General features: G+C 42.5%; 1 protein-coding gene across 6 annotated transcripts in view; it reads left to right on the forward strand.

Moving 5' to 3' along the window:
* The window catches only part of NECAB2 (N-terminal EF-hand calcium binding protein 2), a 161,585-nt gene that overhangs the window by 89,164 nt on the left and 58,822 nt on the right, over window positions 1-13,599 (forward strand). For 3 of the 6 annotated variants that reach the window (XM_072980537.2, XM_072980535.2, XM_072980536.2), the window contains exon 4: window positions 12,635-12,660. The exons of the other annotated variants lie outside the window; for them this stretch is intronic. In XM_072980537.2, coding sequence (XP_072836638.2) covers window positions 12,635-12,660 — 26 coding nt within the window. The remainder of the gene's footprint in view (window positions 1-12,634; window positions 12,661-13,599) is intronic. 6 annotated transcript variants of the gene reach the window in all.

Consider the following 13,599-nt stretch of genomic DNA (forward strand, 5'->3'; position numbering starts at 1 on the left):
GATTCTGTAAGGCTACAATCCTGCATGGACTTATTAGACAGAATACTTAGTTGAACATATGGGGCTTTTTTCTGAGTAGACATGCATAGGATTGAGAAGACATGTAGAGGACTGTGGTATCATTTTAGAATAGGTGGGAAGCTCTGGTTGAACAACAGCTCCCATCATTCCCAACCTTTAGCCATACTGGTGATAGATGAGGTCCAGCAACATCTGACTGAATACGTGTTCTCCAGCCCTTGTACGAGACAATTATATTAGCCAATGATTGCTCCCTTCTGGATCCTTATTCATAGCATTCAAAACTTATGCAACGGAGTGATGTAACCTCATAGGGGATATAAAGGTTGACCAAATTCCCCGAATTAATTTGAGTCAACAGAATGTGCAGTTTGAATCATGTGTTGTTTACTGATGAAAAATGGGCTTATCCAAAGGGCTATAACTCTTTTTTTTTTCATCACAGATTGATGTTGTTGGCTATAACCATGGCTGGCTAGTTTTAAGGGCCATAAATTATGATTCAAGAGGAAATGGAGTCCTTTTTTTCCATTTTTCCTTGAGAAAAGAAGCTAAAGTGAACCCAACAGTCTGTACACTGGCTAGATTGTGTTTTCCTTCACCCATTAACAATCTTATCATTGTTCTACACCATCAGCTTATAATCTTAGACCTGCAGAGATGGAAGGGACCCTAAAGATAATCATGTTCAGCTTCTGTCAAGGAGGCCCAGTGGGGGAATCAAACTCCCAACCTACCTAAACCAATGAGCTGTATAGGAATTCTAATCATCATCATCTTAGAACTGCAGACCCTATGGATCACTGAATCCAGCCCTTGTCAAGAGGACACAGTGGAGAATTGAACTCCCAACCTCTGGCTCCATGTCCAAATGCTTAAATCACTGAGCCATTCAACAGCCCAGTGTAAGGATAGAGAAAACTGCTGTGTGGAATCAAAAAACCTAGGGATGAGGGAAGAAATCAGCCCACCATTTAATGCAAAGGCATCTGATTTCTCACCTTTAACTGAAAATAGACCCCAGAATTCAGTTGTCTTTTGAAATGTGCACCTCTTGAATTTGAGAATAGAATTTCACAAACGTCAATATAAGAGGGGAAGCGACAAAGAAAACTGCTAAGGACAAGAAGATTCACAATTCATTATATTAGGAATGTTGCTTGTAAAAAAATGGTGTTCATTAAAATTTTATGCAACAATGTATACAAATGCATTTTTTTATACATTGTTGCATAGAATTTTTTTTTAAAAAAAATGCACAGACATAAACATGTTTTCATGTCAATTTCAGGCATAGCTAAATTAAGATCAGAGGAATGAGAAACTCTGAAAATCTTCATGAGGGGAAGGAACCCATTCCAGGTAACAGGCTGAACTTTCCTGCAGACGTCTTCCAAAGGTTCAGCACTAGAGATGGGCGCAAACTGGAAAAACGCTGATTCGTGACGGTTACTCACGAACCACAAATCGCAAACTATCATGATCCCCCTGAAAAATGAACTGGTTCACCAATTGTTTCCAAGGTTCATGCTGATGGGGGAGTTCACTGCTCCATTTTGTTTTGGTAAAACGGGATCCCTGTGAACCGGCCCAGTTTGTGGGTTGTTGTTTTTTCTGGTTCATGGTTCGGTTCGTGCCCATCTCTGTTCAGTGCTATGGATAGTTCCTTTAACATTCTGATTAATACCTGAAGCAGATGCACCCTTCCTAGGACATTTGAGCCCCCAGCTTCTCCTCGGAGAAATCGGAAGGGTTTGATCCATCCATCTTACAAAACATACATCCCCGCACACCGACGTGTGGCAAGCAAAGCTTTGCAGCTTCCTCCTCCTCCTAGGAGCATCATTATATGCAAGGTCTGCACTATTTCATGAGATCTGTAGGTTTGTGCTACGGGCTAGAGTACACACTCTCTCTCTCAACTGGCAAATGTTCAGATTTCCCTCCTTCCCTTGCTATGGCGCTCTGCAGTCTCGGCTTTTGCCCTCACTGCTGTTATGCAGAGTTTGAACCCTTTGCATCCCATATGGCTGAAATTGGCCACCAGGAGGGCTGGAACTGCTTAATCCTTTAGACAGTTTCTTTCTTTCTTTCTTTCCGTCCATCCGTCCGTCCATCTTTCTTCTTTCTTTCTTTCTTTCTTTCTTTCTTTCTTTCTTTCTTTTCTTTCTTTCTTTCTTTCTTTCTTTCTCCCTCCCTCCCTCCCTCCCTCCCTCCCTCCCTCTTTATGTCTTTCTTTCTTTCTTTCTTTCTTTATTTCTCTCTCTCTCTCTCTCTCCCTCCCTCCCTCCCTCCCTCCCTCCCTCTTTCTTTCTTTCTTTCTTTCTCTTTTCTTTTCTTTCTTTCTTTCTTTCTTTTCTTTCTTTCTCTCTCCCCCTCCCTCCCTCCCCCTTTCTTTCTTTCTTTCTTTCTTTCCTTTTTTCTTTCCTCTCTCCTCCTTCCCTCCCTCCCTCCCTCCCTCTTTCCGTCTGTCTTTCTGTCTGTCTGTCTGTCTTTCTTTCTTTCTTTCTTTCTTTCTTTCTTTCTTTCTTTCTTTCTCTTCTCTTTCTTTCTTTCTTTCTTTCTTTCTTTCTTTCTTTCTTTCTTTCTTTCTTCTCTCTCCCTCCCTCCCTCCCTCCCTCCCTCCCTCTTTCTGTCTGTCTGTCTGTCTGTCTGTCTGTCTTCTTCTTTCTTTCTTTTCTTTCTTTCTTTCTTTCTTTCTTTCTTTCTTTCTTCTTTTCTTTCTTTCTTTCTTTCTTTCTTTCTTTCTTTCTTTCTTTCTTTCTTTCTTTCTTTCTTTCTCCCTCCCTCCCTCCCTCCCTCCCTCCCTCCCTCCCTCCCTCTTTATGTCTTTCTGTCTTTTTCTTTCTTTCTTTCTTTCTTTCTTTCTTCTTTCTTTCTTTCTTTCTTTCTTTCTTTCTTTCTTTCTTTCTTTCTTTCTTCTTTCTTTCTTTCTTTCTTTCTTTCTTTCTTTCTTCTCTCTGCTCTCTCTCTCCCTCCCTCCCTCCCTCCCTCCCTCTTTCTTTCTTTCTTTCTTTCTGTCTTTCTTTCTTTCTCCCTCCCTCCCCTCCCTCCCTCTCTTTCTGTCTTTCTGTCCTTTCTTTCTTTCTTTCTTTCTTTTTTTTTTTTTCTTTCTTTTTCTTTCTTTCTTTCTTTCTCTTTCTTTCTTTCTTTCTTCTTCTTTCTTTCTTTCTTTCTTTCTTTCTTTCTTTCTTTCTTTCTTTCTTCTTTCATCCATCAGTGGACTTCATGCGCCAGTAATCTGCAGTGAGGCGACAGAGGCAGCATGGGGGGGGGGATAATTTCTGAAGATGAGATCAAGCAGAAGAGAAGGCTCTCACTCTGCCATCTAGCAAAGCATTTACTAGAATGTGTGGGCTGCCTGCATAGTTTAACAACATGGCCTTAAGGGGGACAGGGGAGGAAAGGAGAAACTTTGGGGGGGGCAGGGTTAATTTATAGCTGGTGCCAAACTATGAGAAAAAGATAACAATTCTACTGCTCCGGGCACTTCTCTGCAGGCCAGGCTGGTAAAAGATAGGAGATCTTTGAATTTCCCAACTGCAAAAGACACTTTTTTTCATTTTTATTTTATTTTTAAAATGTATGTGTGTTTTCCTCTTGTATGGGAGCAAAAAAAAAAAATTCTCAGCAATTCACCGATGAAAAGATGTCTCATTTTGCATACAGAATGAGAAAAATTGTGAATATTCACAGCAGTCTTGGGGCAAAGGTTGAGAACTACCGATCTAGTCAACGTCATAGCTCAGTGGTTTCTAGCCATGGGCAACCCAGGAGTTCTTGGACTGCAATTCCCAGAAGCCTACACCACCAGTTGTGCTGGTTGCAGTTTCTGGGAGTTGCAGTCCATGGATATCTGGATTGCGCAAGGCTGGAACCATTGTCATAGCTGAACAGGTGGTCAAATGTGCTTTACACGTGGGTGAGAACCTTTGCATCTCCAGATGCTTTCACCTACAACTTCCAGGAGCTTCACCCAAGTGTTTTGGGAGGAACAGCTGAAAACCACAGAAGGTCAAAAGGTTTCCTACCCCCTGGCACTGGTTTTTAAAGTCACTCCAATCTGTAGAGCATTAACTGAAATTCGTGGATGCTATGGTGAGTTAACAGCCCTTTGCCTAGACTGGGTGAAATCCTGTGTTTCTTGGGTCAGTTTTTTATTCCCCCAGACCTGCAAAGACACCATGAAAGTTCTGACCTTCGATTCTTGTCAATGGAATGTCTCCTCTTGAGTAAACTGCATCCTGGAGGAAGAGAGAAGCTGGCATAACAAAACAGTGCAGTTAACAATTTTTATTGGTGTGCAACGGGATGAACTTTTGCTGTCCCCTGAAAGAAAATTCGTATTTCTCAACTGAAACAGGATTGCGTTTTTGCTTTCATTGAACTCTAGTGGATCTAAGACAGATTCTCTAGAGAACTTTCTGAAGGTCAGCTACAGATGCTAAACGTCTTCTGCTCTGCAGTGTTGATCCCGCACAAACCGTTCTGGATCACAACGCTAATAAACAGAACCACTGCATAGCATTTTTGATTCTTTGTACATTATAAATGGTCACGGCAGCTTTCTCCCTCCCAGTTCCTGAGGCTGCCAGCATCAGATTTTTTTTGTTTTTGTTTTTAGCATTTCAAATGCAGAAAATATAATTACTTCTGATATTGAATGATAGGTTCTGGCTTTGAGATAGTCCTAGGGGCACAGCAACGGTTCAAGAAAGCCCTTGAGCAATTTATAAACGGAAGCTATAAAAACTTCAATTTACATTATGCTTGGAAAAGCAAGAGAGGCTGTCTCTGATATAATGTTGTCTTGTACACTACTGGCCCCAGAAATATAGATGGCCGTTTGATGAAACTCAGTTGAAAGAAGGTAATGTATACATATACATAGAGCTGAATTTTGATGTAAATCTCACATAAAAACACATGTGGCTGTTAAACTGTCAAGCTGCAAAATCATAATCCAGTTGCAGTGATTCTTCTATTCAAAAGGTAGCCAACTAAGTCAACCCTAAGATTTTTTTAAGCTAAAAGTTGTAATACATCTGTTGTATCAGGCAGACATCTGGGGTAAAGGAGTTCAATCAGCCAAATCAACTCTAGCGACTCTGCAGAACATGTTGCAAGCAAATATTCATGGACTTCTCCTGGTACACTAGCCGTCCTTCTCTGAGTTGAACAAAGATTGTCTTCCATCATGGATAAGATCAACCCATGCCATTTTAGATACCGTATTAATCATGCTGGCTCCCGCAACTGAGATTTGAAGGTTGGACATAGCATTGGCAGAGTTAAACAAGGAATGGCAGCCACTCAGTGGAGTATTTCGTAGCATACAGGGGTATCCCCATTCTGAAAAACTGGGCTTTCAGCCAGGATGCTAGCAGAGATGGGGGGGGGGGTCTATGAACAACTGTTTTCACCCAGGTTTGTAAAGATGTTTTTTAAAATCATCGTAGGGTGAATTACCTGCAAATATTGACCTACCCCCAGATTTGTAGGGATTTTACTGGATTGAGAATCCAGATTCCATGTGCACGCTTAGAAGGGAAATATTCAAGTTTTCCCCTATTGCAATGATTTTTGTTGTTGTTGTTCATGGTTACAGCCAGGGTGAGGATGTCTTATGCAACATGCTGAACGTATATATATGGAACCCAAGACAAACTTCCTGTCATTGGTTTATCCCTCATCACCTACCCAAGATGTACAGAGCAGAACCCTTTGGAGTAGGCAGGGTCCGGCCAGGGTGAGGTGGGAAGGGGAAAATTGGCTGGCCCTGAACTCTTGGTCACTTGAGGCAACTGCCTCAGTTAGGCTAATGCCCCACCAAGTTGTTGTTATTGTAGTTTAGTTGTTAAGTTGTGTCTGACTCTTCCTGACCCCATGGACCAGAGCACACCAAGCCCTCCTGTCTTCCACTGCCTCCTGGAGTTGGGTCAAATTCATGTTGGTCGCTTCAATGACCCTGTCCAACCATCTCGTCCTCTGTTGTCCCCTTCTCCTCTTGCCTTCACACTTTCCCAACATCAGGGTCTTTTCCAGGGAGTCTTCTCACCGTGGATATTTGGTGACCACTGCAGAAGCTCTCTCATGATTTATGAGAGTGTCTTCCTATGCTGTAGAGTCCTGGGCCTCTTTCTTTGAAGGTTAGGAGGAAAAGATTAAAGGTCTTTATTTTATGGCACTGTTGGATTGCAGCACCACACTTCTTTTGGGCGACAAGAACGGTAAAATTGGCCCAGGAGCCATTTTGGACCACATGGTCATGAATGATCTACTCCTGAACGAAAGCATCCCAATGCAAAGTAGATCTTGGGGGTGGCCAAACTCTTCCCCATGGTTTTGCTTTGTTTCGTTTGGATAGCGTTTGTCTCTTGGCATCACGCAACAGGTGGCTTGGGCATTTCAGGATCCCTGCCAAAAGAAGACACCATCTAGATTTATATGCCAGAGAGGCTGTTGTGTTGGAAACGCTCCAGAGATTTCCAGAGATGGAGAGCCTGCCCTCCCTGCAGTAAAAACAGCTGCTGCAATGATGAATCGTCTTTCCGCAGAGAAAGGCTGTTAGCTTCAGCTGATTGGCATTTTGAATGGCCCTGTGGGTACCTCTTTGGTATGAGCATCACTCTGTTTAAAGAGGAGTTTATGTGTTTTCATCTGTAAAACCTTGGGATTTTAATTTTCAGCATCAGAAATTAAACCAAGCCCTGGGCTGGTTCAGTTTATGAAGGTAGTGTGTTAACAGGCCTACACCAAGGGCTCAGAACATTGGTTAAACTCCGGAAAATCATCGGAATGGGATGGTATGTTGACTACTATGAAGCTTTTTAGTGGAGCCAGCGGGGAAATGGCATGTGCATTATAGTGCATTAGAAAATAGTTAATGACTGCTCCTTAGTGGAAGAAACAAATTTTGTTTCTATTTACCCTGGAAGAAGGGAGGGGGAAGCCAATTCAGTGTATTCTCTGCCTAGAAAACCCTGTAAAGGGTCACAAACATAAGTCAGAATAGACTTGACAGCACTTGATTATCATTAAGAATTTAGAAAATTGTATAGATTTCTTCATATTTGAGATGGGGAGATTAAAGTAAGTGAAATTTGGGAGAAAGCAGAACTGACAGATCACCCATTCAGGTCTAGGGCTCTGAGTGTTAAATTGGATTTTACTTCAATGTGTATTAGGCACTGTTGATCCCAAATGAGGACTGCCACTACTATTTCTTCTTCTTCTTACAGTGCAAAATCATGGGGTTGGAAGGGGGCTAGAAGACCATCGAGTCTAATCCTCTGCTCAGTGTAGAAATCCAAATCAAAACAGATCTGACAGATGGCTGTCCCATTTTCTGTTGAATGCCTCCAACTTTGGAGTGCTCACCACTTCCCGAGATCATGGGTTCTCTTGTCGTACTGCTCTAACAGCTAAGAATTTTTCCTGATATTCAGCCTAAATCTGGTTTACCATAACCTGAGCCCATTATCATGTGTCCTGCACCCTGGGATGATCGAGAATGGCTCCCCTTCCTATTCTTCTTGAGGGCGCTTTAAACACCACAGGGCAGGTGGATAGGCAGGTACAACGTGATCTTCTCCATGCTAAGCAAAACCCCTTTGAATTTTGCCAGTGAATTTTGCTAGATGAGGTTCCCATTTCCATTTGCTTCTTGAAGAATTTATTAAAGTGAACTTGAGTTCACTTAAGAGGAGCTAACTCAATGAATCCTCATGGACTGATAGGTAAAAGGTAAAGGTTCCCCTTGACATTTCGTCCAGTCGTGTCTGACTCTAGGGTGTGGTGCTCATCCCCGTCTCCAAGCCATAGAGCCAGCGTCGGTCTGAAGACAGTTTCCGTGGCCACGTGGCCAGCGCGACTAGACACAGAACGCTGTTACCTTCCCACCATGCTGATAGCTATTCATCTACTCTCATTTTTGCATGCTTTCAAATGGCTAGGTTGGCAGGAGCTGGAACAAGTGACGGGAGCTCCGTCCGTTGCGTGGATTCGATCTTAGGTCAGCTGGTCTTCTGACCTCGCAGCACAGAGGCTTCTGCGGTTTAACCTGCAGCACCACCACGTCCCTTGGATTGATAAATCCCTACAAATTCAATGGGCCTACTCTAGTTGCAACTCACTACTGGATTTCAGCCATGGTGTTTTTATAAATTGCTAGTACAGCTTCCTAACCCTTTTCATTCATTCTCCTCATTAAGTCATGGCTATGATTTTGACAAATGACTCCTTAGACAGTGATACCGTAAGTAGTTCATAGAGTGATTGTAGAGCTCACTTTGAAATAATGGGCAGGACAACTCATTAGGCCAGGAGCTACTCTGTATTATTAAATGTGTTACAAAAAGACCTAATTATATGGAAGGTACATTTGTAGGCATGGAAGCTGAGTGCTAGGCGAATATAAACATCCAGTTTCCATTGTTTTCCCTGCATCAAAGCACTTTTACTATAGAATTATGTTCCATGATGTGGTTTTTAAAAGCCAGCTTGTGGGACATTGCTGGTCCTTTCTCGGGTGGGCTTATCATTTGAGCAATGGCCCCACAACTTAATTGTTTGCATACCAAGTATAGAAGTGCTTAAAAGCAGTGTTCAAGGTGGTAGCCGATTTAAAAAAAAACGGAAAAGATTATTAGTGGAAGTAGAAATGTTATCGGCAGCAGCAACGATGCAAGCCATAAACGAACTAAACGGGCTTTATGGTTCGCGATGGCATTTTCACTACGTCACATGAATCACTCCTAATTGCAGACTCAGACGCCGGGTGCCAGCAAAAATGGGGCTGGTTGGGAAAGTGGAGAGAGAGGTATTAGAAACCTGAAAGTGCAAGGGACGATAGCCGCACTAAAGGAGGAACTTCTTAAATCTAAACAACAGCAAAAGATTTTGGGCACCCCTGGAACTAAGAGGTTTTCCTTGGCGTCAGCTTTAGCTCATTCCGTGCACAACTTACTTTGTCTTCAAGGTAACATTAGACGCTTTTGCTGTGGTAGACACACGCACAGCTACCCTTGCTCCTGGAAGTCCTTCAAAGAAGGTAATGAGAAGGAGGCACATGGCCTTTGACAGGACAGACATCAGCCATTGCCCGGGTGAAATTGGCTTTACCTGCCTTTCCCCAGAGAGGGTAGAAGATATTTCTCTCCCAAGGCAGGCTCTGCCTGGTCTCTTTCTCACCCCTCAACTGAGCATTGAGCCAAAAGTTTGCACACAGAGACTTTGGAAGAGAGCAAACGATCTTCTGAAATCAACTGCTCACCAAGCTAGTGTCTGTTCGTACCCTGGATATGGTGATTATCACACTTGTTTATGAGGATGTGTGCCTTGATCCTCCTTTTCATCATCAGATGGCTATGCTTTCTGTCCTCCCTCTGCTTGAGCTCCCTGAAAGGCAGCCAATGAGATGTCTTCTTCACTCTATGATTATGTCTGAAGCCAAGTGAGAGTGAGGGCAACATTTGCTGGGGTGCCTGTCAATCTATCCAGCACTAACCAATAGTTCCTTCCCTGTCTCTGAATTCAAAGAGAGCCCCGCCTCTCTGGTCTGTGTCTTTTTCCCTCTCAGTAGTCTGTGGAAAGCAGTGAGTGTTATGAAGTCTGTTGTTTAAAACAGTCATATCTGTCAGTTTGCTGTTTGATCTGTTAAAGTGCAAGCAAAGAACATGTTTTATATTATTTCTCTTACTCAAAGTGAGTTATTGAGACTGTTAAGTGCCAGAGAAAGGGATGGTCTACTCAGGGGACCTTGTAAGTATTCTGCCATGTCAATCTCTGCACTTCAGCTGGGAAGCTAGAGAAATTTAACCAAAAATTCAAAACTCTGCAGCAGTGTTTTCTTGCTGCCATCCTTATTACTTCAGGTTAAATTTAAACAGCTGTATTATAACCGCTTGTCCCATCCTGTTATCAATTTCTCCAAACAAATCACTTTACTCCAGGTGAAAAAAAAACACATGCTAACAAAGCTGTTAATGAAATAAAAGGGCTCTCAATTTTGGCTCAAATGCTTCCAAAGGGTATCTCATAAAATTTATAAAATGTTAATTAACATTCATTATAGTGACCGGTGGGGATACAGAATAGTCTATGCTTTGGCCACCTTGTGATGCATGCAAACACCGTCCACCCCAATCTCTCCAGAAACAAGTGACTTTCCCTAAATGAATACTCAGTTAATGAACATGTGGCAGTCTTTGAAGTTTATAAAGAGCCTCCACTTTTACTGTATTCAGCTGCAATTCCTTCTGCTGTTTGAAATGTAGCATTCTGCCTTGTGCTGGTGTACATTTTTGACCCCCTTGTAAATTACATTGGGATTCTGATTAAGTATTTGCTTGCTTCTGGAAGTGCTTTGAACTCCTCTTGACAACAGCGAGCTAGCTGAGGTTTAGAAAGGTTTGCATCATCACAATGACCCTTTCAATGTCATTTATAAGAGAGAATAAAAGAAGCTCATGGAAATTAACTCTCAGTGGACCTGCCAAATTTTTTAGCACTTCAGCAAGTAAACCAGGCTCAGGACAGGGATTATAAAATAGCATAGCTTTTAGTTGAGGTCCCCCCCCCTTCTTAAATTGACCTCTAGTTCAAGTGTTATACAGCAAGAGAGAGCTGTCAATCACACGCAGGTGGGGAAGACTTATCAGGATGAAAACGGCATGAAAAATATCAGAAGATGATTCGAAAGCAAGTGAGCCTCGACTGGCTTGCTCAGCTTGCCTAGCTGATAAGAAACCGCTGTGTATCCAAAATCCAGCAGGAGGGAATGTGGTTTGCTGGCCTCATTTTGAGATATATAGTCAATTCTGTTTGAAAAAGGAGATATCCAAGCCAACTGAGTCTCTAGATTGGAAGTTTCATTGAAGCTTCTCTCCTCTGGAGATGGTCCTTTTGGGGTGGACAGAATATCTATCCCAATCACCAAATGGAATCGAATGCCATTTGAAACTGGTGTTTCGAATGGTGTTTTGACTCAGAGCCCAGGACTTCTATTAATTGACCGCCATGAGTTAAACAAGCTTGCTGGCAGCTCCTAACTCTTGTTGCTGCTCCAGATTTGTCCTGGTACTGCTGGAGTTGAGTCTCTTCCTGGTCGCCGATCCTTTAAACTGTAACTTCCCTCTAGGTCATAAATTTTCTCATCTTTATCTTCTGTCTAGACCAGTGGTTCCCAGCCTTGGATCTCCAGATGTTCTTGGACTCAAACCCCACTAGCCTTCACCACTAGCTGTGCTGGCCGGGATTTCTGGGAGTTGTAGTCCAAGAACATCTGGAGAGCCTACGTTGGGAACCACTGGTCTAGACCTACTACTTATGTATGACTACAGCTAGCTGAACCAGGAGGCCAATGGCCCAATTCTAACAACTAAGGGCTTGTCTAGATGGATCCTTTGGTCCTATAAACACACCGAGTTCATCGTGCATGGTTTCTATATTTTTCCCAGAATCCAGGTGATGGAAAACCTGATCCTAGATTTGTCTTTCATCTCCTGGCTTTTTCTTCTTCCTGACAGGATGTTTCATTTGTTCAGGACAGTAGAGTTTAGTGCTATGGGGCTTCCTATGCAGAGATTCATTCATTCATTCATTCATTCATTCATTCATTCATTCATTCATTCATTCATTCATTCATTCATTCATTCATTCATTCATACATATACTGCACTTCCAGGCTGCCCTTCTTCTGGCAATGGAACTTAAGGCGGCTCACAAATTGTTTCCAGAGAAAACAATTAAAACAACATATAAAAAGCAATTAGATTGTTATTAAACATGGAAACACTGAAACCATCATATAAAGGCATTTTAAGAAATCTAATAGCATTTTAAAACACATGAAAAAAATATTAAAAAACATTAAACCTTCCCAATTCTATGATGCTATGCGTTTTCCAGGTAAAGAGTACTCAGAAGTGGTTTACTATGCCCTTCTTCTGGGGGAGACCCTGGGACTGTGCAGCTTGGCCAAGAATGGTTCTATTCACAGGAGACCCGGGGGGGGGGGAATCAAACTCCCAACCTCTGGCTCCACAGCCAGAGACCGAAATCACTGTGCTATCCATCAGTTCCATGTCCTGAGTTTGCTATATAGAAGAAAGGGGAAAGCTGGGTCTGACACAGAGACTCTAAGAATGTGAGTAAGCTGATTTCATAAACTTCAGGAAAGACTGGGTCAGTTCCCACAGCTGGTTTGGGGATGCTGGGAGTTGTAATCCAAAAAAATTAACAATGCCAAGCTCTGCTTTGAAGTGCTGTTCATAGGCCCAACGCTATTTGCACCAACCATCATCTTGCTTCTGAGTAGTTGTACTATGTAATTGGTTACTTTTGCATTTCTTTCTTAACAAAACACATCACAGTAGACTGTTCTCATACTGTAATTTAGTGTATCTATTTACATCAAGTATAAGGGTGCTTGATCTGAAAGAAGCACAGCTTGTGACTGCTTTCGTGAGAGCTATTAAAAATGCTTTTCAATGATCTTTTTCTGTTCAGCTTGTTCTGAATCTCCCACAGTTAAATTTCAGCTTTCTCCTCCCCTTTTCTAATCTCTGGTATTCTAATTCTTTCATTTCTTTCTTTTCCTTTTCCTTTAAAGCAACGTGGATACTAAGGAGCTGTGCGGTAAGTTCTCTCCTTTCCGATGGCTCAGTAATTTCCCCTACCAAATGTACGGCTTTCAGTACATTTCTTGGATTTCAGCTCTCATCAACGTGCAGTCCAGCATCCAGAAGGCTGCGCTTTGTCCACCCTTGGTCTACGTGCAGTCTTCTGGACATTTCACCAGGAATGAGCAGCTGGACAACACATTGCCCATGTATTTCATGCAACCTTCTATCTCTTTTGCCACACCATGGACTGACCCATGGTCCCCCATGGATCCAACGGCTTGTTGGATTTATTTTCATGTATTTATTTAATTCTTGCCCAGGTGGAGAATTAGCAGTCCTGAAAATTTCCAGGAGCGTTGATTCTTCACTAAAGCAAGAAGCGGTAGCAGTCCACATTGGCTTTGGATGAAGCCTTTGATCCTACCCGCAGGCAAGAAAGAAAAATTGCCTGAATGTGAGGCTATAAGAAGATGCAGGGGTAGAGCATAGAACCAGTCCCCCTTCCCACATCCTGATAAAGGTCTTCCTTTGGCTTTCAAAGAAATGTGGGCAGGACACCCCTCAAGACCTCCCTTTCCAACACGGCAAGTTTGGAGTCCACGAGCATGAGGTTGGGTGGAAGCAAGGAGGTGGGAGATGGGGTTTTGCTTATGTCGATACCACAGGTGAGAATAAAAATGTTCAAAGGTTTTTTCATGTCTAGCCAAGATTCCCAGAGTTGTCCCTCTTTTCCATTTCTTTCGGGGACTTTTTTTGGTGAAAAATTTGTAGAGGCAATTGTTTTATATGCACCCAAATGTATTTTGTCCAAGAACACTTGGCAGAAAGTGCAAGATTAACCCAATACAAGGGTTTCCCACACAAATGCACGGTGTTGAGTGCAAAATACTTTTTGTTGTTGTTATTGTTGCTTCTGCTGCTGTTGATAAAGGAGCTGTTTTGGTTTTGAGTT

This window comes from Pogona vitticeps, chromosome 10, assembly GCF_051106095.1.
Source record: "Pogona vitticeps strain Pit_001003342236 chromosome 10, PviZW2.1, whole genome shotgun sequence".
Taxonomy (NCBI): Eukaryota; Metazoa; Chordata; class Lepidosauria; order Squamata; family Agamidae; genus Pogona; species Pogona vitticeps.